The sequence below is a fragment of the Mugil cephalus genome, chromosome 1 (assembly GCF_022458985.1).
Source record: "Mugil cephalus isolate CIBA_MC_2020 chromosome 1, CIBA_Mcephalus_1.1, whole genome shotgun sequence".
NCBI lineage: Eukaryota > Metazoa > Chordata > Actinopteri > Mugiliformes > Mugilidae > Mugil > Mugil cephalus.
Genome location: NC_061770.1, coordinates 2,747,561 through 2,774,169, shown reverse-complemented (window position 1 = coordinate 2,774,169; position 26,609 = coordinate 2,747,561). Strand labels below are relative to the sequence as shown.

Sequence of the window (26,609 nt, the reverse complement as noted above, 5' to 3'; positions counted from 1 at the left end):
CTTAATGGGTTGTGAAGGAGCAACCTTTCACTGTAGTTTGATTGCATTCCTTTTTTTTTGCACACCAGCACCACAGACACATACATGGAAGAAGACAGATAAAAGTAAACTGTGACCTATGTATTTAAAAATGAAATGTTTGCCTCTCCTTTTTGATGGATCCTTATTCAGGTGAGAGAGGGAGAGATCGGACCATTTGAAAGCATCAAATTAGAGATTATATTCGCTCCAAACATTCCAGGAGAGACCAAACAGGACTTCTACATCAGCTTCTCTGACATGACCAGCAAACCAGTAAGAGACAACGCGTTTCTAATCTTGTGAATGACATACTGTAGAAGACAAGATAAGTGGAATGATTTTAAAAGAGGACTAGCTATTGATCATGGGTTTGTGAACAGTGGGTACACAAACAGAGTGAGCACAGTGTTAGACCAGCAGGTTATTGTGACGTAAACTAATTTTTAAAAAAGTTAAATCGCATCAGAATATTTGTGTATTTATTTTAAACATTAAAAATTGCAGCACACTGCAGAGAAAACTAAAATAAAATAAACACTTTTAGCACCATTGTACATCATAAGTGAAACCTTATGTTCAGTATTTGTAACAGATGGTACTACTGATTCAAACAGATAAGAATCCAGGTGAGGGGTGTGGCAGTCGGTGTCCCGGTCTGGGTAGTTCAGCCCAGCATTGACCTGAAGATCTGCATGTTTGACCGCCTTTATCAGGACAGCGTCATGATATTAAGCAGGTTGGTCCCAGAACCTGAGATGTCTGACAACATTGTTATATGTATATGTAAGCTGCTGCACTGCGCTGTTTCTTTGTCTTTGTGAGTACCACTCCACCAAAGCAGGTGAGTACTAATAATGGTTAAAGATAAATGTCACTGCAACAGAATTGTTGGGATGAATGGTGTTTCAATAATCAGCAACTCCTAGACCTGAAAAGTGACCAAGTCCACAGTTCCTCAAATGTCCACAAGTCAATCCTTGTTAACCTCAGAGTAAAACTTCACAGCAGGAACAATTATGTTCACAGCCTGGCACAAAACAGGGGTTTGGTCTCAAAAATTCTCCAGTCATGTTAATTGTATGGGCATGAATTCTTACAAGTCTTCTTTTTAAATTAACCTGGTGTAGCCAGACTCATTTCATACAACGTCTGGTATCACACTTGGATTTCATTACGGACATGTTTCAACTTTTGGCAACTCTGCATTACGCTAAGAGTTGTATATGAATCCACTATATATATCCTCTGGGAGCATGATTGTATTAATGTGAAGGGCTACATATAGGACTATATATATATCATTTTGTCTGTACTATGGGTTTGATCGGATCCCCTGTGCCCAGCTCGTGTTTAATAAACAGGAGATCCTGGGTGCACATCCCAGCAAGGCTTTTTAGGGGAGCCAAGTAGTAGTGGTTAGAGAAGCTGCTTTGGGTCATTTGCCTATCACTGAGGTGCTTGGAGCAAACTCGTTACATTAACCCTTACACTGCTCCCTGGGTGCCACACAGGTGGAAGCCTATTCTTCCAAGTTAGGGGTTGTATTTGTATAGTTGTTTTATAAGAAGAGGACATAGTGATCTTACTATTAGGCTCATAAAAGATTTAGTGCAAAAATGGGATTTTCTGCCAGACAGTAGTCTCTGCCTATGATGCAGAAATAATCATGTTTACAGCCTGGTACAAAAAAGTGTCTCTATAGCTGAATTCTCCAATCGTGACATCTACATGGAGATGATTTCTTATAGAAGTCACCTATTTAAATTAGCCTGGTATAGAAAGTCTATTAACAAGCCATTTGGATTTTCATTGTGGGGTATATTTCAGTGTAAAAAGTGTATAATACACACCCGGTAGCTGTGTGTGCAGGAGAACACAGTCACGCACAGTAGATGTTCTAACCAACATACCAAAGCTGTGGTTTCACAGAAAATATTATAATTATAATGTTAACCTAAGCGTATGTAAACGTCAGACTTCAACTCTGTCTTTAATTAATTACTTCTATAATTTCATTTTAAACTAGATGAATGACTGACATCATAATGTTTTGTTATATAGGTGGCTGTAGAAAACCCTCAGCCCAGTGAGATGACTGCACAAATGAGCGGTGCATGTCATATTTCCATTTTATTTGTTGTCATGCTCAGAAATAGAGTTTGGAAAGTGGCATGGACTGCTGATGTAGCATGCTGGCTTATCTGCCCAATGCAATACTAAAACTCCCCTCACATACTCACTCCCTGCCAAAACAGGCATTTTCACAGAAAGACGGCTCACAGAAATCCCTTAAAATTGACAGGGCCTGCTTAGTTTTCAGGCCAGCATAAAACTCCCTGCCTTAGTCTGCTGAGAGCCAAGCAGCGAACTGGGATATTCAACAAATGTGCGGATGTGAGAAAATAGAGATGTATTAGCCGATAAAGGTTTCCTAAACAAGGGATGATGTATGGGACTAAGCAGTAAGCTCACATCCCCACAATCCTCTTTGACCTATACTGTAGCTCAGAAGGAAAGTAAATCCATTTTGATTATAGCTGTGATACATTATTATGCACACACAACGTTAAAAACACACCGGTGGCTGTAACCTTTGCAGAAGTGTGGTCCATCACCTATCCAGTCATTGTGTCACATGTGGGGGGAGGGAGTGCATGTATGTGGGTGGGGGATTTGTGACAAGTGCCATCTGGTGCGCTGGCACACCAGCGCATGTGACAACATGACGATGACAGCGTCAGTGTGAACTGCAGCTTTTAAAATAAAAAAATGCTAATTCTTGCACTGCCAAACCATGCAGAATGTCACTCCGCTCCAAGACAATCCTTTCAACACAAAATAGCTTGGCAGGCTTTTGGAGGAAACAATAAAAGCTTTCATCATACAGTTTGTCATTTTTTCCTTTGAGTAGATAGTAGATCTCCCACAAGTCCTCCTTAGTTTGTGACAGATTTTTTAAGGGAACAGCACAAAGCATAATTGAATATGTCTATCTTGTCTGTGAGCCAGTCATTTAAATATCACTCCTACTAATTGAAAGATTTTTTAAGAGGCTTTAAAATGTGCAGTGTTTGACTTTTGCTTAAGAGCCAATGATTGGAATATTCTGAACACAGTTCGCAGAGTTTTTCTTTTTTATATACATGTATTTCAAAGCCTGGCCTTTCAAATCCTCCTCTACTGGCACCAGCTGGGGAGCTGAGCATTCATGCCCGGACTCAAGCCACAAAAACACAACCTGCTCTTTTCTTTCACAAAGCCTTCTGTTCTTGATTTTTTCTCTGTTTGCTATATTTCTAATGTGTCTGCTGTACCCCATCTCAGTGCAGCCTGGTTTGTTTGGTCTAAGGAATGTGAATGTGTTGTTGATGTTAGAGTTTATTCTTCCTTTGGGGGGAAATAGAAGCATAGATGTTAATGAAAAATCTGTTCATCCAGCTGGTTATTTTGAAATATATTATGTGGTATAAAACAGACAGTGCTGCATTATGGGGACAGTTGCCTAGAGCGTTTGCCATGAAGGCTTGGTATCCCATGGGGCTTTGGAGTACATGTGGAGTATGCAAGCGCAGCCACCTGGCCCTTTTAAGAAAGAGAAGAGGTACTCTGAGAGATGCTCAATTATTCAGCTCTGTATGTCCAACTTTTCTACAACATGACCTGACAAAGTTGCTGTAAACTTCCGTCATTATTATGATTTGACTGTTCCTCTGACAAAATTTCCAACTCACTGTCTGGTCACAGTACAAATATACATATATGTGTGTGTGTGTGTGTGTGTGTGTGTGTGGATGTGTGTGTGTTTTGTTTTCATGATTTTTTTTTACCTTTTTGGATTCAGTTGAGCAAAAAAAGTGTAGACAGGAATAGAGAGAGAAATTAGGATGATCTGAAGCAAAACATCAGCATCACAGCAAACTGTCTCATATTAGCCCAGGAAGGAAATAACATCCAGCTGCAAGAAGCTCCAGAGAACTTTATTTAATTTGACAACTAAAATGTAGTAGAGTGAGAATACATTATCATGGACATGTTTTACATTGTTTTTTTTTGTTTGTTTGTTTGTTTTTTAATGTTTTATAAGGAGAAGTCCATTGGTTTTTGGTTTATCCATTAATTGGTTGGTATTTTTTCTAAATTAGTGCTATTCTAAGTGCTGTACAATGGTTGTTATGCTTACGCACACATGCACAGCAATTGTGGTAGAGCTGCCAAGCAAGGTGGTTACCTGCCATTGTGAACAACTTCAGGTTTATTATCCAATGTCATTTTGAATGGAATAAAATATTCCTAATAATTTCCTCTTTCACATATATTCACCTTTAACTGTGATTTATTATATTTCCATTAGTTTAGAATGAGCCCTTCATGTATATAAAAAGAGCTGGTCCTCTTCCATCTCGCTGTCATGTCTCTACATGAACCCAAAATACACAACTCTGTAGAGTCCTTTCTCTGCAATCTATCTGCACCCTCATTGCTTGTACCACAAAGTTCTACACACTGGTGCTTTCAGAACTAATCTACACGATCAAAGTAAAACAGACACCCATGTATCTGACCCAGTTCAAAAACATAAGCATTGATTTGTAGGTCCAACAGCCTCCACTCTTCTCACATTTTCTAATCTGGGGGCATAGAGGCTGCTCTCTGTCAACTACCAGTCAAGGTTTTAGAACCATTAGCAGGACCCTGCTGGAGGGTCTTTGGCAACGATCAGATACATAGAAACTTAATCAATCTGAGATGTATGCAGAGGCCAGATCATTCAAGGCTTTAAAATCAATCAATACAATCCACCGAAAATTCTGGTCTGAGGAACCAGAAGGTAACCAGTGGGCAATGTGAATCTCTCTCTTAGTAAGTATTAAGATCCTGGCCGCAGCATTTTGCATTACTTACAGTCTGTGTAGTTTTGTATGGTCAAGCCTAGAAGAGATAAAAGCATAGATGACATTTTCTAAGTCCAGAGGAATGACCTGATTAGTTGGGTGTCTCAGTTTGATGGGGCCAGTCAAGATCAAAAACAAACAAACAAAAAAAAAACATTTAATTATGGACTTTACTTTGTCATGTGTTGCCACAAATTTGATAACACTATTGTCTAAAATATCACTGTATACTGTACAGTATTTCTGTCAATAGAAATTCAGTGGCTTGACCTAAACCATAAAAAACAGTCTTAGACATAGACAAAACATAGATAATTTTGGCCATTATCATACGACTGTATTACATCATTAAGAAACTGTATCTTAATGAATCAACATTAAACATTGCTTAAGAAATAAACTTCACCACTAAAAAAGATGGAATCAGCAATATCTCATCTCATCTTCTACTACCACTTATCCTCACTAGGGTCACAGGGGTTGCTGGAGCCTATCTCAGTTGTCATCGGGCGAGAGGCGGGGTACACCCTGGACAGGTCACCTGTCTATTACAGGGCTAACACGGAGACAAACAACCATTCACACTCACACTCACACCTATGGGCAATTTAGAATCAGAAGCATTATGCCCCTGTTAATTAAAAAGGCTAACTGCCCTAAGTGATAATGGGCCCATGAATATTTTTCAGAGAGTGATTTGAAGGTTATTATTAAGCTGGAAAAAAGGTAGGGAGTTAATATCCCCCAGGTGTCCCTGTGAGTCCTTGCCTCAAGGAAACAACCATCTGGTGAACCTCTTTGTACAGAGTGGGTCATTTCATTTTAGAGGGGACTCAAGAAAATGAAGGATCTCTGTCTATTTGACCATAGCTCACTGATAACTCACCTTTGTGTATCTTTCAAAATGAAAGCAGACAAAATAAAATGTTACCACTGTATCACCTGCAGCAAACTTTTTTTTTTATTTTCATTGTGTTTATTCTGTCATTGGTTTTTGAAGGTGTGGGCTGTGGTGGTATGTGTTGCAGAATTCCCAAGGTGAAGAGCCATTTATATCACAAGCCTCAGCTATAACTGAGGCTTGTAGCCGCAGGCATAACCATCTGTTGGAGCTCTTGGAAATTGGGTCACTTAAATGGTATGGAAATCTCAATTTTCTGAAGGTGTCACTCACGCGAAAGTCTTTCATCCGTCCATGGAGAGTCCTGGATAGATAACAGGTTTGCCCTGTGATGTCCCTCAGGTGCACTGCCTGCTGTTACATTTGTGTATTCTATGTGATTAAGAAGTAACGTGAAGGAAATGTATGTCACATAGACCAAAACTAATTTATCTGTGTATGTAAAACATTTGATAGATCTATTTCAAAGATTTCTCACTATAATTGATCCGACCAAACCTATTGCAACAAATGAGTTCTATTCAATTCAAATGTACTCACAGCATCATAGAGAGAAACCCAGTGTTTCCTCCCTCAGCAGCTAGCAATCTCAGCCGGGATCTGACTCCGGTTATGTGGCAGTCTGCCTTGACAGGTTGGGGTGGGATTTACGTCAGACTTGATACAAGTATGAACATGAACAAGTAAGCAAAAGTAAAGTAAGTTTCTGGGATCAGGGCAGTACATGTCCATATGGTGCATCCAACTTTTGCACCAGATGTGCTCCTGGTCAGGTGGAGCTGTGGTCTGTTTGTCTTAACAGTTTTCCTGTGCACCTTCCCTTCCTGTTGCTACATTATTTATAGCTGTATAGATTGTCCTGGATTACCAGATTATTACATGAATGCACTTGGTGTGTTAGTATTATGCTAATGAGACGACTTCTCTTGCATGACAGAGCCAGTTCAGCTTTGAAACTGACCTTTGAGGTTTGCCCAGAAATGAGGAAACACGTGGAGATCCTACCAAAGACCGGCTTCATCCAGGCTCAGTCAAGCTTTAACGCTCAACTGAAGTTCATGCCAAGGTAAGGAAGGACACACACAGAGGATCCAATGATAATGGAATCACTGGAGCAGTGATAATCTTATTTTCAAAATAAGCTTGTTAAAATTCTGTCAACCTTTTATGTAAGTGCAAACTGTTTCACTCCAAAACAGGCATGCATTGAGCCTGGCTTACATTGTGGTGACCACTGAGTCTCTCCTTCTTCCAAAAAGACTCACTTTGCTTGGACTCAAAAACTACACAATTTATTTTGGGCCTCTTGGAAGCAGTTACAGGTGTTGGTACCAACATACTAAACACCAAGACCAACTTAGTCAGTTCTGGTTACTTTTAAATTGCATCTTGTTTTTGTTTCTATTGATTAAAACGTGGCAAGGAACACAATCAATCATTGGATCAATAAGGTTTTACATGTCCGTATTTGGCTGTGTTGGCACTAGTTGGACCCCTGCAACGTTTTCCTCTTTGAACAAAGAGGTTTGGATAATGTGTTCACAACCATGTGGTTTTTTTTAAGTAACTTAAGTTTAACTGTAAGAAGTACAGACAGGGAGCTAAAGATATAAAAAAAAGATTATAAACTGAGGACAAGAATACACACATTTTACCAGAGGTTGGTGACTACCTTTCTAATTTTGTAGTATTTCAATAATATTGTGTATATTACAGCTTCTTCTTACAGCTACAGAGTCTTGTAGAGTTACAAAAGGCAACGATCTGCAGTCGGACATCAACCAGCAGGTGTAGAAGAGCTGTTTCAACACACCTGCTCTCTGAACACAATGGTACAAAGTGGTCTTTTAATGGACCCTAATGAGTTTGAATGTCTTGGTACTTCTTTCAGTAACCAAACACAATCTATATTTAGATGGAGAGGCAGGAGTTGAACTGTGGTTTGAATGGCAGGAGAGCGGACAGAGCAAATATGAGAGGCGTTCAATATGCAGAAACTCAGCGTGGGCGCTATTATTCTTCTGCCCACCCTCGTTTTTTCCCTTTTCAGCAGCTTTGTCTATTGATAGCTGAGAAAATGTTGGTTTAAAAACATGACATTTTCCTCTCACACGATGAACGTTAGGGGCATGCACCGGTTACTGTACAGCAGAGGGACAGGAGAGGCGAGTGGGAAAATGTCAGTAATCTGCCTGCGTGAATCAACAGAGGTTTTAATGCGAGGATTAGAGTACAGCTTTACTCGTGCTGCTGCTGAGATGGTGCTTCGTTCACAAGCACTAACACTAAGCACTAACTACAGATTCCACCCCCTCCATGCTCCCTCTGTATCACACTTTTTCTCTTCGTCCCTCTCCCACTCTCTCACACATACTTCTCTTTTTCTTGACCTCTGTGCTTTAACTACACTTGTTTTTCTTTGGGTTTCTCTCTCTCTCGCACTACAGTCCTTTGCCTTTATGCTCCTTCACTGCCCCTCTATCTCGACATCCACTCTGCCTCTCTGTGTTATAATCAAACTCCTCTCATCCTTCTATGCATCCACCCTCCACCACTGCCTGTATGCTGGCACTGATTTTCTGTGCATAACTTGACACACCAGACCCAGTTCCCTGTGCGCTCCCTGGCAACACTGATGTACTTGAATTATAATTCCAGTTATTACGACTTGGGTCTTATTTTGATGGCCATCACTTCTGTCGATAACAGAGAATAAAGTAACTACTGAGATTTGGGAACAGAACAACACCCCTAAAATAGGTCTGACAATCACCTGACTGTTGGCTTAACTTTGTTCACTGTGTTCATTTTATTTATGTCATTAGTTTTCTTTTACTTAAAATTATTTGTGGAATGTGATGGGTCTGTGGTTGTAGTTTCATAGAGGTAGATTTTTAACTTAAAAAAAGAATCTCACAATTATCTGACAGTAAATAAATAAGAAAATATCCAATATTCCACATGATTGTACTATGCAAACACCCTTAAATGACATCTATAAGCCTAACTACCTAAACTTCAACATTTTTCTTTTTCAAAGTCGACTGTGAGTACGTTATATTAGTTATTTGTGCATGGCAAATATGTGATCTGATTCCTGTTGCTGTCTTTGTTTGGATTACAGAATTATACATTTTTGGTAGAGTTTGAGGGGTTTGGAAATATCTTCAAAACGACATTGAATAACCTTCTCGGCTTTTAAAGGCCTGTCGTTATGAAAAACTTATGATTCGAATTTGATGACAATGCTGTAAAACCACCATGGACTTGGGTTAGGTGAGTGCAGTGTTATCTAAACCAATCTAAATAATGGCTAAAACTTTAAAAAATAAGGTCAGAATTATCCATTAAAATGCCTTAGGACAGAGAGTGTCCTCCACCCACACTAGAAATTCGCAGGTTGTGTTTCCAGCCTGTCAGTGAGCCATGTGCTTGTATGTGTCATCTCTGTCATGGATGCATCTTGCCTTCCAGTCTCTTGATTTCTGGTAGGTTTTCTTTTTGTTCCATCCAGTGGTGGTGTGTCATTTAAATTGGCACTGCCAGTTCTTCTGGCCGGAGCCTATGATTGGATTTCCAAATCCTCATTAGCAGCACTGCTTTCGCTCACTGTCTTGTCCACGCACACACTCACATGCTGTTAAATCTGGATCCTCAAATGACTCATAGCTTTCACTCTTTACACAGGTGTTTCACAGCTTCTTGCCTTTCCTCCTCGTGCTTTTGGGAGATAGTGAACACATTGTTGCTTCCTGCTCTGAAGGATTGCGCTCAACCTGCCCACATCGTTCAGCATCTTTCCCTTGCTTCATCCCTCTCTGCCTGTCTTCCTCCACCTTATTTGTCACCATCCAGCCCACACTTTTCCCTTACATATTCACACCATTGTTTCATGCACTATATAATCCCCTCTCTACAGTATCAAGAGCACTGCCTCATATGTTTGTGATCCTTTTCACTAGGTGTACTGCTCATTTCAATTCAGATAGACACGGACAAGACAGCACTAAGCTGTATTGTCATTTTGCTTTCCATCATGATATTGTGTAAGTATTAGGTGTTTTTGATTGGGCTATTTAGGCATTTACTTCTTTTTTATTGACTCAGAAGCAGTGGTGGAAATAGTTGAAAATGACTGAGGAAATATGCTGGAAATATGCTAATTTAAAGCAATTCTGCGCAGCTTTTGGCGAGCAGTGGCTCTAGTGCCACAAATGGTACTTGTGCTGTAATTTTTAGTCTATCCAGAAACCCTATTCACACTACATCCATTACCCTTTGCCACTCAGGATGGGAAGCCTTGAATGACTTCACATAAACCCTTGTAAAAAAAATATGCGTAACTTCATACAAGGTCACCGACTTAACCGCACAAACTGCAAACTGCTAACGTACTGGTATGACCAATGTCATCAGTTCAGAGCAAACCAGTAACAGTGACACTTAATGCTGCCATGTTTTAACATCTGTAGTTGCAGTGGTTCACTTTTTCTATGTAATCCAGTAAAGATGCAGGACCTGACCTACGATACGCTGTTTCCTCTCACGCATGAATGACTCACATCAAGTAAAGACACCATTTTTCTTGGCATCATATTGTTTCTGTGGGGGTAGCAACGTAGCTAGCTAGCTAAGTGAGAAGATGATGTTGCCACTCTCAATCTTAACTCGTGGTCAGTTGTTTCCTGACATCGATTAAACAACCAAGCCTGATGTATTTAAATCATTCAGTTTCTTTATGTCGTCAAATGTGTATTGACTTTTCAGAGCAATTCAATCTGACACATGAAAGACAGAGGGAAATTAGTGTCCTTATTTTTCCTGCGTACCGGATGCCAGGATCATTATGAAGTGCGTGAGAGAGTGCTTTTAGGTGTAATCTGTGAAGAGCAGGCGATGGGTCCAGCCTTGGTAGTTCCGGCTGATAAAGGGGAGATTACAAGGATGATTTACGACAGATTACACTGAACCGCTCTTTACAGTACATTAACTGCTAGCATGCTGCCCACGTCAAAAATTTCAATGACGTGATGACATGTCAGAATACAAAACAAACAGAATACCTTGTTTGGTTCACATGATTTTTTAAAGATTCCTTTCTCTTTCATTTACTGTATTTTTGTAATGCGTTTTCCAACAGAGGAAAAATCCTAAGCTTCTTAATCCGTTTTGTAATCCTTTTCATAATCACGTTTTTAATGGTGAAGCAAGAGTCCATACTGAAGAGGAAATTTACTTCTATATTTCAAATACATTATTTTTGTTTCAACAGGAACTGAAGCACTATCCTGGAATCATAAACCTGATAAATATGTCTTTTAAGTTGTTTGGGCCTTGCTGTCATGGATTATTGGTATTCATCAAAATTACCACAGATTAGATTGTTCAGGTTTTATAGAGAAAGACATGCACATGACTTAAAAGAGAGACATGGATTAAGTTGTCTTCATTTGTTTTCATATCTCCAGGTGAGAAACGCATTGCAGCTTTAAAGCAGGACCACAAAGTTAGAACAACTATTTCAGTTTCATTGTGTCCTCTACCTGTCTCAGATGTGTCATTAAAGCTTTTGGTCTGTGGATGATCTGGCTACAGCGAGGAGGAGCACACAAGTGAATTTGTGCAGGACGCTGACAAATCTGAAACCTCATCCATCCACAAAATTGTCCTGAGCATATGGGCCTGGTGACGCCCCGCCAGGCTTTTCCACTCTGCCCTGCCAAGCTAATTCAAGAGTGACTCTCCAGCAGCGATTCTATTAGCAGGCAGAACAAGAGTGCTTCCTTAAATACACCCTCTGCTCTCATTGGTCTGTCTGTGGAGGGGAAAAAGTGACTTTGTAAATGCAGAGATTTCATTTTGACATGTGGAGGGTGTTGTGGTAGAGCAGCATGTTTACGGCAGTTCCACGCGGAGTGCACCGAGGTCTGGGAAATATGAAACACAGCCCTGTCCTCGAACCTGAAGCCGACAGATTTGTCAAGGCTTGGTTGTAGTAACTTGAAAACACTGACATCTGGAGAGCCTTAAAACCACAGACATTTACAGCATTAGCTCTCAAGCCATCAACCAGCATTAAGAGCGCAAAGAGGGGAGTACAGAGGAGACAGTGAATAGGAGAGAAAGAAAGGAAATGCAATGACTAGCAGAGAGAAGCATGAAGGATGTTGGGAGAAGGAGAGGGAAAGTGAGAGGTGGTTCAAGGCAGAAACTGCATTTGACATTTGACCATTGTTTACATGAAAATGAATTCCATATACATTTATTCAGTTTACATGTGATCACGAGAGCAGCGCTTGACACTGGGGGGATATTGAGGGACTGGAGTTTTACATAAGCCTGTGCATGACTACTGGTCCTCTTTGAATCATACTTACGTCTCCCATCACCATGGCTACAACCTACAGTAGTGTGGAGGCGCGCTCTGTATCTCTCTGCTGCTTTCCCTGGTGAGCCGATCCCACTGTTGTGGGTTAAAGTAAAGTAATGGGTCTTCTGGGTCTGAATCTAGATGTTTCTTTGAAAAGCTTGACAGTGGCTCGTGGCTTTTGACTGTTCAATACATGATGTCCCGCAAAAAAGAACAACTATGAAATCATTGCAACAGCTAGTGTTACTAATTGGTATCATTGCTGCTCATGAAAATGAGAGTTCTTAAAAGTGTGCAGTCTCACAGTGTCTTCCCTTTTGCTTTCTTGTAGGCGTTCCCTATCTCAAGATGCAAAGGAGTTTTTTGACAGCGATACTGGAGTCCTGGAGGTGCCAATGACAGTGCAAGTAGCAGGCCAGGTTTGTTTCAAATTACAGGCTGCACACATACATGTCATGTGTACTTTACAGTAAACACCCTTGTGATTCTGAAAACACTAACATGCTGTGCAGTGCATGCGTCCTACTTTATCCAAAACAGAAGCAAAGCCACTGAAGGTTGTAACCTATTTTGCTGGTAACAAGCTAAAATTATCTTCTACCCCCAAGCACCAGTGACTCCATGGACGCTAATAAGCCAAGCATAAAGGTTATCCTATGTTGTTTGACTGAAAATGTCTTCACAAGCTAAAAAAGGAAGACTCAACTCTACTGGATGTATTCTCTTATTTAATCACAGAACCCTCCACCTTATTATCTACATGTTATATATGAGCAATATATTCAAGATTCAACATTCATTTATTGTCATTATGCGTTCACAAAATGAAATTTTGGGTGGTAGTTCCTGACTAAAGTAGTAGAAATATTAAAAAAAGCATAATAGGTGAATATCAGTCTGGAATATGTTTATTTGTTTAATGGTACCTGCAGTAACTTCCAGCACAGATTTTGTTTATAAGTGCTCTGATGTCCCGCTTATGAGGCTCATCCTGGCAAATGCATGTCCACATTCATGACATGCATTTACATGGAGATATCTGGTTATTTCTGTCCATTTGGACATGGTTTCTGGTGGTTTGTGCAGCCGCCTGAGGATATACTATATACATGTTAACATTAACTAAGCAACCTACTTGTATTTGTTGCATCTTCCTAGGACTGTATTATAATGCTTTCTTTCATTTAAACTAAGTAGAGTTAGTTCTTGTAAAACTGCACAGTTATATGGATAACGTATATGCATGTTATTCTGGTTTCTTTAAGATTCAAATCTGCATATTCAGGTTATTTAAAAACTGGGATAAGGGCTGAACATATTGATTCAATCCGCCCATGACCCTCCAGAGCTTGAAGTAAATCAGATATTTAGGACAGAATATACAGTTTGCTCTCAAGAAGTTCAAGTCTAAATATCTTATTCTCAACTCCCAATTAGAGTCTTAAAATATATACGTTTTTTGTAAAGTATCCCTGCACAGCATGAGCATCCTTAGATGGAAAGTACTCTGCACCAGCATTTGTTCAAAACACAGAGCAGCTGCTCAAACATTCGTGTTGCACTTCTGCCAGTCCTCTTTTTCAGGAAGTTTAAATCTGGTCGGTCCTCTTGCCAAATTGTCACCTTCCTAATGCTGATTTCTACCAGGACAAGTAGAGGAGAGGAATCGGGGTGGGGGTTCTGATGAGGAGCCAAAGAACGGGCCAGGATGTTCCTGTGAAGCGCCAAAGCTGTTGCCCCCAACCCCAGGCCCTGAGCACCTGGCATTAAAGCCATGGAAACGCACACACATTCATGCATGCAGCGCTAGCTCATCAGGCACCACAGCAGCCTGGGAAGCAATGGTGCAATAAACAAGGTCGTCTGCTGGGGGCTGACACGGAGACGTCATCTCAAGAAAAAAGAAAAAACTGTTCTTAATATCATGAGGTCACAGTGTTATCACCCACTATTTAACGTACACGAAGCAGTGCTACAGGATAAAGTTGACAACACTTTTTATCAACAAATTTAAAAAATAACATGACTTCAAATTGATCCTACTGAGTCTCGTCTTTATCATTCTTATTATTTTGAGCTTTAGAGCTCCACTGATGACCAAGAACTACTAAAAACACATTGATGAGCCTCACTGCTGCAACTCATGTCACTCGTTGATTCATTACCACGAGCACGGTGACAGTCGTTTGTATTGAGTCAGTCTCCAACACATCATCCTGCCGCCAAAAATATTCACTGGAGCGTGAAATGTTTATTAATCTGCTGCTTAAAATAGTCCAACCAATGTACTGCTTTCAAAATGACAGTTCGTCCAGCTGCTTTAATGCTAATACCGAATCTGTTTTAAAAATAAAAGCATGCTTGTGAAACATTTTCAAATGTGTGACTTGAGGCGGGTCCTGTGGGGTTAGATCTGAATTTGACAGAGATAAGGAGATGGACTAAAATGTTATTTGCTTTAGTCTTTTCAGTAAGTGTAGAATACTAACTGAACTGTAGAATAGCACAAGCAGATGGAAGAAAAGGGGCGTGAGTAAAGAAAACTGCTAAATTTCAATTGCAAAAAATCCCTGTACATCTAGTGGCTGTAGTGATAACAGATCACTATATGCATAAAAAGAGTTGCTCCATTTGAGCTAGTCAGACTAAAGTTAATCATAATTTAAGGACTTTAATAAGTTAAACCATCCTCAGTGACACAATCTGAATTGTGCAATTAGAGGAAAAAAGATCAAATATGTACAGTTAGGTTAATATACATTATGTATGGGACAAAGACTGGATATGCAGTCTGTAGATTGGACAATGATCCATTATGTGGTTGGAAAAAAAATGAAGAAAATTGAGTTAAAAGTGAAGACTCCCAACTATAAATGTAAGTATTCACATCCAAATTGGAGAGAGTCTGTAAGGAACCACTGTTATCATCACACAGTCCCTCATTTGTATGGGTTTTGATTGGTCAAATGAATCTAATAGTGAATAAAATGTTAATTTTTAATGTTGCCAAGAATGGCCCGAGGTCAGTGACTGCCTGTCAAGTGAGCCAAGTGAGGAATCCATGAGCATCACCCAAGAATGGGTGTGTGATGCCATGAGTTTGCACTGAAGAAATCTTCACTGATGTTTCTGAAAAAAGATCCCACTGCATGAAAATGGCCAAAAGTGTATTAAGATGCTTCTTGCTTGTGCAGGTGCAGCCGGCTCATTTCACAGTCCATGCAGTTGTGACGTCCTCAGACCTGCAGTTTGACCAGCCTGAGGTGGACTTTGGATACTGTTCCATTTACCAGTCGGTCAAGAGCACCGTCCGCCTCACCAATCTGTCCCTCTTGCCTCAAGACTTCGGATTCTTGGGTGTTCCAGAGGTACTGCATGACCACCTCGAATGCTTTAGCCTGTGTTAAAATTATACTGTATTAGTGGGTCCAGATAAAAGCAGCAACGGATCCAGGAACTAGCTGGCTATTTAGTCCCCTATTCAGTCATCAAGATGCAACTTCCTCTGTTCACTCTAATATTCACATTTCTTGTTATTGAGATTAGTTTTTGCATTGATAGTAATTAAATTCAGGAGTGAACAACTAAATACAGAACGCATTAAACTCAATGAGATAAACTGCAGTCATGCATTGTTTCCTTTGAATACTCCATGCTTCGGGAGGCAATGTGAACTCATGTCAAGCATTGTCCACCACCTCCAATAAAAACTACTGCATACAGAGAGATGATTATCGCATATACATGCTACGCATGGTTACTGCAGAAGAACAGAAACTGTTAACAGTATCTGAGTCTGGGTTTAATTTCAAGAAATTGTTTTAGGTTATAATTTTCACTTGTCAGTTCTGTTTAAATTTATTTCAGAGTGTAAATGAAGTATGTTTGTCTTTTCTCAAACCACAGTTCATGGAGGTCCAGCCTAATGAGGGCTTTGGCACTCTGCTCCCACAAGAAACCCTAGAGATGGATCTAGTATTCAGTCCAAAAGTGGCCAAAGAGTACCATTTCCAACTCAGCTGCAAGTCTGGAATTAACAGGTTCATTTGTAATGCTTCACATTTCACATAGATTTGTAGATGTAGGACCTTGATGGGAACTGGTTTGATCAACACATTTTAATTCATCCAATATTTATAATGTACTTTTCGTTGCCATCAGAGATTTCCTGCTGTCCTGCCGAGCTGTGGGTGTCCATCCACCCCTGGAGCTCTCTCATTCTCTGGTCCAGTTTGGGGCCACAGCCCTAGGTGACCAGTCCACTTCCATACTTCACCTGATCAACCACCACACTGACCGTAACCAGTCCAAACAACTCCATCTGATCACGCCAGTGGTCAAGGATGCCGTGTCTGTGGAAATACCCAGGCTGTTCTCATTCGTTCTGCCGGAGGACTCAGATATCAGCATCACTCCTACTGCAGGACGCCTTCTCCCTGGAGAGGTGGAGTACACACCTCTCATGTCTATACTCACTACATTTATTTGACACGTAAAGAGCAGATTACTAATCTGGAGAAGTGAAAACAGCTTCATTGTGTTTTGTGGCTCTGGAGGTTTTTGACGGGAAAGAACCCTGATGATCAACTTTGATGAGACAGATTTATACCAGGCAAAGTCTTGGTTCCACGTCTTCTGACTAACAGCATTTTGTAGTTGATGATGAGAAGATCCATACAAGTCACTATTTGTTTAACATTTTCCGGCCCAGCTTTCCAGCATGATCTTGTGAAACATTTTGTCTAAAACACATGTTTAAAAGCTAGAACCTGTGAAAAAACATGACAGTCCAACTCCTCGTTTGAACACCATAGTCATGAGTTGTCTTTAAAAATCTAACTTTTAAATTTACTGTGTAAAGAAACCAAGCCTGAGGCTAGTAAAGTTAAGTTTTACTTGTGATGATCATTTCAGCCATAACATGCCTCTGATCACAGAGTTAATGGATCTCAGACTAAAGTCTTCCAGTCACAATGCAAATCTTCCTCATAGCAGCTATTGGCCTACAACAGACGTCTTTATGGTGTAATGACGCACTCTACTGGACACTTGACTGAACTGACTTTAGAGTAAATCTATGTGAATGCTACTTTTATGTTCACTGCAGCACTTCAGAATCATTACAGTTTATTGTGACAGTTTCATTTGTAGTGGCTGTTTTCCATCAGCTAACTGTGAAACACTTTCCTTCAGATACAATTTATGGGAACAATTAAACCATTTTACATTTTCTGCCGTGTAGCAGAGGCCTACTGGGACGAATCCAGTAAATACTCTGCAATTGGAAAACAGAGGGATTATTATCCTCAGTCCACTTGAGTTCTTTCATTCCAAACAAACCCATAAACAGGAAACTGGCCAAAACGAATTCAAACTTCCACATCATAAAATGAAGTGGGGGTTTAAATTAAAAACTGTCAGGGTGTAAAAGCTTTGCAGTTTGAAGGAAACACACAATCCCAACCCAAAGTTGATGCTGTGTCCTCTAAATCCAAGGATTTCCAGACATGTCATCCTGTCTGCTCTCCCTCTCCTAGAAATGTCTGGTCCAGGTGATGTTCAGGCCCAGACTTTCGGACCAGGAGGTTAAAGACGAGGCATTGCGTCTCTTCCAGCGGGCCAAGCTGCTCCGTGAGAAGGAGTTGGAGAGAAAGAAACAAGCCGAACAGGAGGTACAGCTGCACACCCACCTACCTACTCCAGTCAGCTTGTGCCCGTGTCAGCTTTTTAAATGAGAACACCTTACGTTTAGCAGTGCACTGATTTCTCACTTTCATAACCATACAGGTATTTAAAGCATCTTCATTAGTTTCTTGCATAAATCCATCAGTCATATTCATGTGTGTTGTAAGGCTAAAAAGGAGATTCCAGCAGAAATCAGTAAAAGGAAAAAGTCTTCTGGGAAACCAAAGAACACCAAGGTGTCAGACGACCCGGAGACAGAAAAACAAGCTGAATCTCCAGATCCTGTCGACATACAGCCAGGGTAGGCGTCCTCTCTGCACACACTGCCTTCTTAATGTCATTAAATCTGCTGGACTGAAATGCCAGTAAATAAATGTTGAGTAATAAATATCCTGTAGCAACGCATCAAAGAGTAGTACTGCTAAAAAGTAGGAAATGTCAAACACATCCTCCCTGAAAGCCTCTTTATGAAGGAAAGTAGGTTAAACTCTATTAATAACTTCTGAGGTTCAACAACAAGCCTTTACAATCTCCTCTCTTCATGTAAACTCATGATTGGTATTCCTGTCTTTAAAGTTGTAGTGATGAAACAATATATATATAAAAATACAGTTTCAGGACTTATGAGGCTTTTCTTTTCAAGGCCAGAGCAGTATGAGGAGGCCAAGGTCTCTCTGCTGTACTCCTTCAGCCAGCGCTACAGAGAGTACATCATTCCCTGCTTCATATCAGACGGAGACCCTCCAGAGGAAGACAGACAGAAACAGCCAACGTGGAGGTAACAATCAGCTGGAGACTCATTTCACATTTCACATTCCTGACATGTCTTTAATCTTTGGACATTCACCAGACTCAACACAAAATTTAATTTGCAACATAAACTTTATACTATCATTTCACTTCATGATGTGTTTCAGGAGTGAACTGGACTAGTCCCCTGTATTCACTGCAGATCTGTGTTTGCTTTTTTTTTTTTGCCTGATAAGTCTTGTTTCAATATTTGCCAGCATTCACTCCATTTTCTGCAAAGCTCATGTCCTCACATTTCTCAAAACCCATGATTGGTGCTGCAGTAGATACACCTGGACTCACTGTGAGAAAAATCTAATCATCGTAACTATAACTATTTATGAACAACAGTACTGGTTAACTTTTATTTCTAAAGCAAATGTGGGACTAGTAAAATCACTGTTGCAGTGAACAAAACTGAAATAATTTTACACATAAGCTGTGGGTAGAGGGCTGATAAAGAGAATTAATAGATCAAAGGTAAAAAGCTAAGACTTTATCCAAGTAATGCCCTCCAGCAGAAAACAGAAACTCGTCTGATTTAACTGCTTCAGAAGAAGTACATTACCCAAAGCTACTTAACTTTGCAATGTAAACCTTTGACACATTTTGATATTATTTTGGTCCTTTCTTGAGCTCAGTGGATTAACAGCCTGTAAGTCACAAACAAAAGAAGACACTGTGACACACACTAATCATTTCATAACTTGTCATGTTCCATATGTCCTCAGCTCCTTCAATACCATCTACTTGAAGCTGCAGTGTCCTGCTGTACAGCCCTCTCTAGTTGTAATATCCAACAATAGACTTAATATCGTAGACTTCCACCAGGTGGCAGTGGGTGAGTCATTTTTAAAGTGTTCTAGTTCTACACTTGATTACTCCACTTACTTAATATTTTTGCTTAATTGTTGTGTTGTATTTGTGTTGTTCATTTGTAGGAGAGAAGGAGATTAGGAGGTTCACAGTTCAGAACATTTCAAAAGAGCTGTTGGATGTATCCTTTGTCCACAAAGGGTCAGCTTGTTTTAGTCCAATTGAAAAAGTTGTAAATGGTATCAGAAAAAAATGGATATGCACATTTAATGACGTTAGACTGTCAAGATAAGGTTGGTTGTTCCTGGTAAAGATATTTGAACTCAGCTTCTCTGTCGGAAGCCTAACCCCCCAAAGGCAACAACACTAACAAGATGAAGCTAACACCTATACAGCCAGCCAGCAAAGTAACTGCATTAGTTAGGGAGTGGTAGTGTGAAACTTGCTTCTATGAACGGAAACAGATGAACTTCTGTGTTTTCAGGCTTCTCAGCTCCCTCGTTCACATTTATATACAGACTTTTCTTGGAAGTGTTTTTAAAGAAAACTGTATAGTGTTGACTGTGGATCATCTACAATAACAGGACTTGGAAGCCAGAAATTTCTGAAGTAAAAGCACCACTGGATGCAAAACCTGGAGGTCAATCAAGTCATAGTAGACTGATTATTTATTTTAAGGGCATCTTAACATTTAACACAAGTTAATTTCATACCCAAGACTCAAATATTACAAAAAAATTGTCCTCAAATTAGCACTCTACTACTAATGGTAATGAATAATACTGTGTTTACTGCTGTTTTTCTTTGACCGTTTCCAAGCTCAAGTCGTCATTGTTGGACATAAACGGTCCATTTTCCCTTCTCAGTGCTCTCAGATCCATTAGACCAGGAGAGAAACACACTCTGGTGTTCGCCTTCAGTCCAACTCTGGACAAAAAGGTCAGTTTACAGTGTGAATTTTACTCTATAGTAAATATATAAGTCAGTGTCAATGTCCATGTTAATCCGCTGATTGTCTTTGTACAACTAAACTGAAAAATAAGTAAATGAGAAACCACATAAAAGACAATTTAGAGGCTAGTAACGTACCGATGCACCCACAAAACCTTTCATGTTCTCTAGTGCCATGACATACTGGAGGTGCGCTGTCAGAAAATGACATTGAAAATAACTCTGCGTGGGGAGGGCGTAGTCCCTGCTGTCACCTCATCCCACACTGGAGGTCTCCTTGACTTTGGCTACGTGTTGGAGAAGGAGAGAGCCTCACACGTCATCAAGGTGAGTCAAGAAGAAGTCTCTGAAGTAGGTTAATGTGATGTGTTTGAGGAGGTTATTGACATTAAGCCCTGATGTGTCTACAGTTACAGAACAGCTCAGCAGTGGCAGTGGGCTTCGCTGTCCTGCTGGCTAGTCTCTCTCCGTCCAGGCCTCGGGGTGGAGTTGACAAGGTGGAGTTCTTGCTGGACAAATACACAGACTCACAAGTCCAACCTGCTGTGGGTAAGATGTAATAAATATCGCACCAAATCACCAGACAACCCAACAACTTTGACTGACAAAGAGCAGCTTGTCCTTTCAACATTAGTAGCTTTGTTTAGTTCTTATGTTGACATGTCTGTGAAGGTTCTCAGTCACCCAGATTGTAGTACATCCAAAAAAGGCTGAAAACCAAGGCAACTGGACTTCTAGAGATTATTGAAGATGTTTGATCCCACTCATCCACACAGTGGTGCTCAGTTCAGTGCAGTGATGAATGTATGTGATTGTACACTGGGGAAGGGACACTGCTTTAAAGACAAAAACGTCCACATCATGGTCAGAGAAGACCGGAGGTTTGGAGTAAAGAGGAGTAGAGGAAGTTATCTATGCCAAACTGGAACAGAGAGGTGGACTGAGTTATAATCTGCCCTCAATTTACTACACATCTGTCCCCAAGAACTTTTACTCCATTCACACCTTGAGACAGGAGTCTCTGGCTTATGGTTAAAGTACCATGGGGAGAGAAGAGACAGACACTAGTCATGTCAGTGACTAGGTATTTGAGTGATTAGGTATTTAGAGGTATATTAATTTAACTTTAATTTAACAAAATAAGATGCAGATACTTCAAGGGACAACAAACCAATTGTAATGGCCCTAGTATATATCACCAGTGTGCTCCTGCTGTGAAAGGACAAAGGGATGTGGGCAACAGGCTGTACATTAATATCAGGAAACAGCTTTTAGTAAATCTGGTGTAAAATCCTACTATAACATTTATTTGGTGCCACCAGTAGTTTTTGGATTTAACAGCAAGTGTGCTTTTTAGTACAGTTCACAGAATTCTGACAAACGATTGTTTCATTAAATAGGCCGGACAATAACTGGCCTTTGTGTGAGTGTCCTTGATCTGATTTTCTGCTGCACACAACATCAATCTGTGAAAAGCAGGACACAGTGGAAGGAGTTGGTTACCTCTGTGAGAAGGTGGAGGTGTGTAGCCTGTCACCTGCAGCTCTTCATCTAACACATCACTGTGGCTGCTCCCTCTTATTAAATTACTCCCATGAATATTCCAGATTGATTCAGTGTCACCAGATTACATTAGTAGTAACATAATAAATAACTCTATCTGGGGATATTGCCACAAACACACAGTCCATAATAATATGTTTTAATACTTTCATCTCGCTTTGTCACAATTATTTTACATCATTCAGCAATAGACAGTGACTTAAAATGGTAGAAAAAGAAGTGTATGTTCACTTTTATTAAATATTCAGTAAAATAAACTTGAGGTTGATTTTTTACAATTCTAACCAGAGCAGCAGCAGGGGGAACAGTAGTTGTGCACTAGTGGCAATATTGTTTCTGCCCTGTACAGGGACTCAGAACCACAGCGGGCTGAGTGTGTTCACTGTGGTGCCAGCAGAGGGCAGCATTGCTCCAGGACAGAGCCAAGACATCACTGTCACCTTTCATCCTGACCACCCATCCCTTAACTACTCTGACAAACTCACCATAGAGCTCGTGAATAAGGTCAGCTGAACGGCACACACATGCACACACTCTTTCAGCCTTGGATGCGCGTCTTCACACGGCATGTCCTTGCTCTTAATCACCAGCTATACCGGTGATCACATGTCCCAGAAAAAATACGGCCCCTCAGTGCATTCTTGTTATTCAGATGTACTTACTGCACCCTGTATGTCCTCTCTTCACTCTGGTCTTGATGTTGTAACAACCTTAACCCTGTGCCATTTCTGTCTGTCAGAGTAAAGTGTGTGTGATGGATCTGAAGGGTGCGGCCTCTCATCATAACATGTATCTATGTGGAGGAGACCTGCTGACAGTGCCCATTGAATCACTCCTCCCTTCATTCGTAATCAGTCAGCCGCAGCTCACAGGTATCAGAGCCTCCATCTTCATTTCTTCCTCAGGGCCACCATGTCTAGTGTAATGGAAACAATGTAGTTTACAGTGTGGAGCAGATCAATGCTTCGCTGTTAGTCTGTGAAAACTATTTGTGGGATTAAGTGATTTATGCTAATCGTAGCATGCTGATAGTCCATGTACTCAGCACCAGTAGCCAGACCATGTTTCACCAAAAACTCCATGAGTGAAAACTGACACACCTAGACAAGGTCCGTATTTTACTAAACCTAAGAAGTGCTTCAATGTCTTACTGAAAAATATGAATAGTGGTGGAAAAGAGTGATGTTAGCATGACTTCCATTGTTCCTATGTGAATACTTTGAGTATCTTTAAAAAAGAAATGAGGTAAGTGACAATAATGGTGCGTGTTGTAGACTTTAAACAGTATGTTTACTATGGCAGTCATTGCTTTTCATTCAATTCTGTATGGTATGAAAATCATTTGGTCGACTAGTTGGAGACATGTAAGCCATCAGACTGAACGCGAATGTCATGCTGTACCAAAATATATAGTGAAATTGCCAGTCAGTGTGGATAGATGTGCTGGGCTGACAAAGATACAGTGAGCAGAAATGCCTTCACATTTCTAATTGTTTTGCAAATTTGTCACTTTGGAACTGTTTCAGGAAAATTCCACAGATTTGTGAGATGTGGCCATTAAAGTGAAGTAAAGGATGCTTAATTTGTAGTAAAGGAGAAATGTGTCATGTGTCTATCAAGCAGAGTCAGAGGAGGTGGAGAGGCCAAGCATCCCTATACTGGTGACCTTGCGCGCCAGCTGCAGGACTGGTGCCATCACACCTGCAGTCAGGGAGCTACAGGTGGGCTGTATCCGCTCCACACAGCCCAGTAAGAAGGTACTGGGATGTCATCTCATACTGCCATTCAAACATCCTGAGTGACAGCTGACACAAAAATAAAATACCCTATGATCCACCATAAGATGAACTACTTAACACTATTGTCACTGAAGGAGGCGAACACACGTTATCTCTTCTTTTTTTCTGTTTTTTTCAGAATGGTGAATTTTACTGGGACAACGTGGCATCACTACAGCAGCTGGGCTTCAGTGTAGAGCCCAGCAAAGGCAGCGTGGAGGTGGGACACAGGCGCACCATTACTATCACATGGACTCCTTACAGTGGACACAAGGTGAGGAAGAGTTGATTTATGTGGCTGTTATGGACACAGTTACACAAACTTTAAGGAGTGATTGCAAAAGGAAACATCTGCATAAGTCTGCAACTTCAAAACAACAAATGAAATGACTCCTTCTATTATACTGACTGATTATACACACAATGGATGACACATAATATCCCATTTCAAGCCAAAACACAGTGATGACTTTTTTTATTTTTATTTTCTAGTAGTTACATAGATTATTGTTTTTTATAGATTTTTCAGTTTAGTTGGGTTTAGAAAAAGGTCCTGGCTTTAAGTTAATATAGGCTTTCACAGGGTTAAACACACATTTGAAAGTCAGTAGCCTAGAAAAGTCATTCTTCTCTGTGCACATGGCATTTGCTTTTACAGTAAAAATCATATGGCCGTGTCAGTTAGTAGAAAAACATTATTACTGATTGTCAAAAAGTATAACATCTCAGTAATATCTCAGGTACGCAAAAAAAAAAAAAAAAAAATATAAAACTGCTCAGGGGAGTCTCAGCATTAAGCATCTTTCATTTTTTTTTTCATCATGATACAGTGTTACCAGGTTCTATTTAGTGATGAGATATCTAAAGGTTATAAATACGGACAAAAAACATCCTGGATCAGATTATTTGATCTTGATTTGTATGAACACGCTGGACTGACTGAGTGTATGTCTGTGTGTGTTTCAGCCCTATGAGGTGGTGCAAACGTGCGTGCCTCTTACCGTAAAGGGCGATGAGACAAATGTTTACAGAGTCACCCTGATGGCTTTGGTCTCCATGACTTCTGACTGACCTCTACAGGTCCTGGATGCCCGTCATTGGGAAGTCTGCTCACACCTACATGGACAGAAAACCACAGAGATGACATATATATAAATGTAAACCAATAAAAACGTAAATTTAATATTTAAAGGTACTGTCTGAGGATCTGATTTCAAAATGTCCCAGAGTGTGTATGGATTTAGAGTACATATAGATATAGACTAGATCCACACACTTAAACGCTTTAAAAATGACAGTTGCTGTACACCATGTGAAAACAAATCAGACCATTATAACACCTTGCATTAGAGGATATATTCAATACTCCAAGCATGTGCAGATTTAGGTGGTTTGTGGTTTCCTTTTCTCAAACGAGAATCTACAACAAACTAATATACTTCCAAAGAAGGGAAAAATTAACAACAAAAGTCCTTAATCACCATTTTTCTGACACAATTTTTTGTAAGATTCCATTAAATCCAGGACAAACCCTGTCTACCCAGTGACACTCAATTGTAATTTAATAAAGCACTTGACTGTAGAACCTAATTCCACCAGCAGGTGGTGCTTGCGGAGCCAATTCATCAGGAGGCTGTGGTGTCAGCTGATGTATACAGTACATACTGTAGTACTGCTTGTATTGTACCTATGAAAAGAGAGGAGTTCACACAGGGGTCAAATTGGGCAGAGAGGAGTGCTGAATGATAAATTAAATACATTTGTAAGAAATTTAATCTGGCATAAAATAACGTTCAATATATAAATACTAGGAACTGGACAGGAAGTTTGACTGATAAAAATGGCAATAATGGAGGCACCAATATAAGTGACAGCAACAAGCCTATGATTATTATTATATGAGCTGGATAAGTCTAAACATAGATAATGCACTGCTCTAAATCATGAAGGTATTCAGCCTTTGTTTGAAATAACTCATTGAGCTGTTGATTCAACTGTGTTCATTTTGGAGGCTGTAGCTTGTGGTACTGTTGAATTGTGTTGTGTTTTACAGACACAACTTTCTATTATTTTGACAACTTGATTATAATCAGTGGGCTAGGCTAAATAACAGAAACACTTTGTTTAATTCAGTCCAGTTTAACAGCACCACTACATCCTCCAAAATGATTATACGATTGTATTATTCCATTGTTCTGATGCTGTTTCAGCATGAACTGAACATTATAAGAATCATGAAATTAAGATTTATTGATTTTCAGCAGTGTCCACAATGAGCTAACAAATGGGTGTGCCTTCAGCCTATACAGCTTGTTGGGGCAATATTTATTGTTTATTATATGCATATACATATGTAAATAACACATTCCTAACTCTGACATATTATAATAAAACAAGTCAAACTAAATATTCCCTATGATTACCTAGAATTACCATTTTGCTATGATGAAAATGTCAATTTAAAGTAGAATAGTATAGAGTGAGTAACTCTACTCGCCCTAAAGACCTAAAAGAGAAGTATAAATGATCACAAACAACTAACTGCATCACCTTCGTCAAGTTTATTGCTCAGTCAAAGAATTTGAGTTAGGGCAGTAGAATGAGATTACTGATGCTATCCATCGTGGGGCCTCTGTCTGTATATTAAATTGTTACTGCAACAACTCATACAGTTATTAGTGTTTCCATCTGGATCATTCATTTCAGCAAAAACCTTTGACTTAATATTCATCTTCCTTTACTTTTCAGCTTTTTAATTTGCTAGTTTTCATGCAATCTTAATAACATGTGGTTAGCATGTGGTTTTAAGGTGGTCTGATGGGTTTAAGGTGGTTAGATGTGAG

The 26,609-nt window shown here is 40.0% G+C and overlaps 1 protein-coding gene across 5 annotated transcripts in view; it reads left to right on the top strand.

Annotated features, from left to right (window-relative positions):
* cfap74 (cilia and flagella associated protein 74) overlaps window positions 1–24,957 on the top strand; it is a 50,995-nt gene extending 26,038 nt beyond the window's left edge. For 4 of the 5 annotated variants that reach the window (XM_047572368.1, XM_047572292.1, XM_047572210.1 and 1 more), the window contains 20 exons: window positions 172–294; window positions 636–757; window positions 6,752–6,880; window positions 12,516–12,603; window positions 15,379–15,552; window positions 16,091–16,224; window positions 16,346–16,628; window positions 17,722–17,856; window positions 18,037–18,170; window positions 18,513–18,647; window positions 19,390–19,499; window positions 19,600–19,655; window positions 20,294–20,413; window positions 20,597–20,752; window positions 20,836–20,974; window positions 22,338–22,492; window positions 22,728–22,860; window positions 23,609–23,745; window positions 23,906–24,040; window positions 24,733–24,957. In XM_047572368.1, the coding sequence (XP_047428324.1) occupies window positions 172–294; window positions 636–757; window positions 6,752–6,880; window positions 12,516–12,603; window positions 15,379–15,552; window positions 16,091–16,224; window positions 16,346–16,628; window positions 17,722–17,856; window positions 18,037–18,170; window positions 18,513–18,647; window positions 19,390–19,499; window positions 19,600–19,655; window positions 20,294–20,413; window positions 20,597–20,752; window positions 20,836–20,974; window positions 22,338–22,492; window positions 22,728–22,860; window positions 23,609–23,745; window positions 23,906–24,040; window positions 24,733–24,837 (2,703 nt within the window). In that variant the 3' untranslated portion in view covers window positions 24,838–24,957. The remainder of the gene's footprint in view (window positions 1–171; window positions 295–635; window positions 758–6,751; window positions 6,881–12,515; window positions 12,604–15,378; window positions 15,553–16,090; window positions 16,225–16,345; window positions 16,629–17,721; window positions 17,857–18,036; window positions 18,171–18,512; window positions 18,648–19,389; window positions 19,500–19,599; window positions 19,656–20,293; window positions 20,414–20,596; window positions 20,753–20,835; window positions 20,975–22,337; window positions 22,493–22,727; window positions 22,861–23,608; window positions 23,746–23,905; window positions 24,041–24,732) is intronic. The other variant, XM_047572445.1, reaches the window with a different exon arrangement.
* Window positions 24,958–26,609: the final 1,652 nt, after the last annotated feature.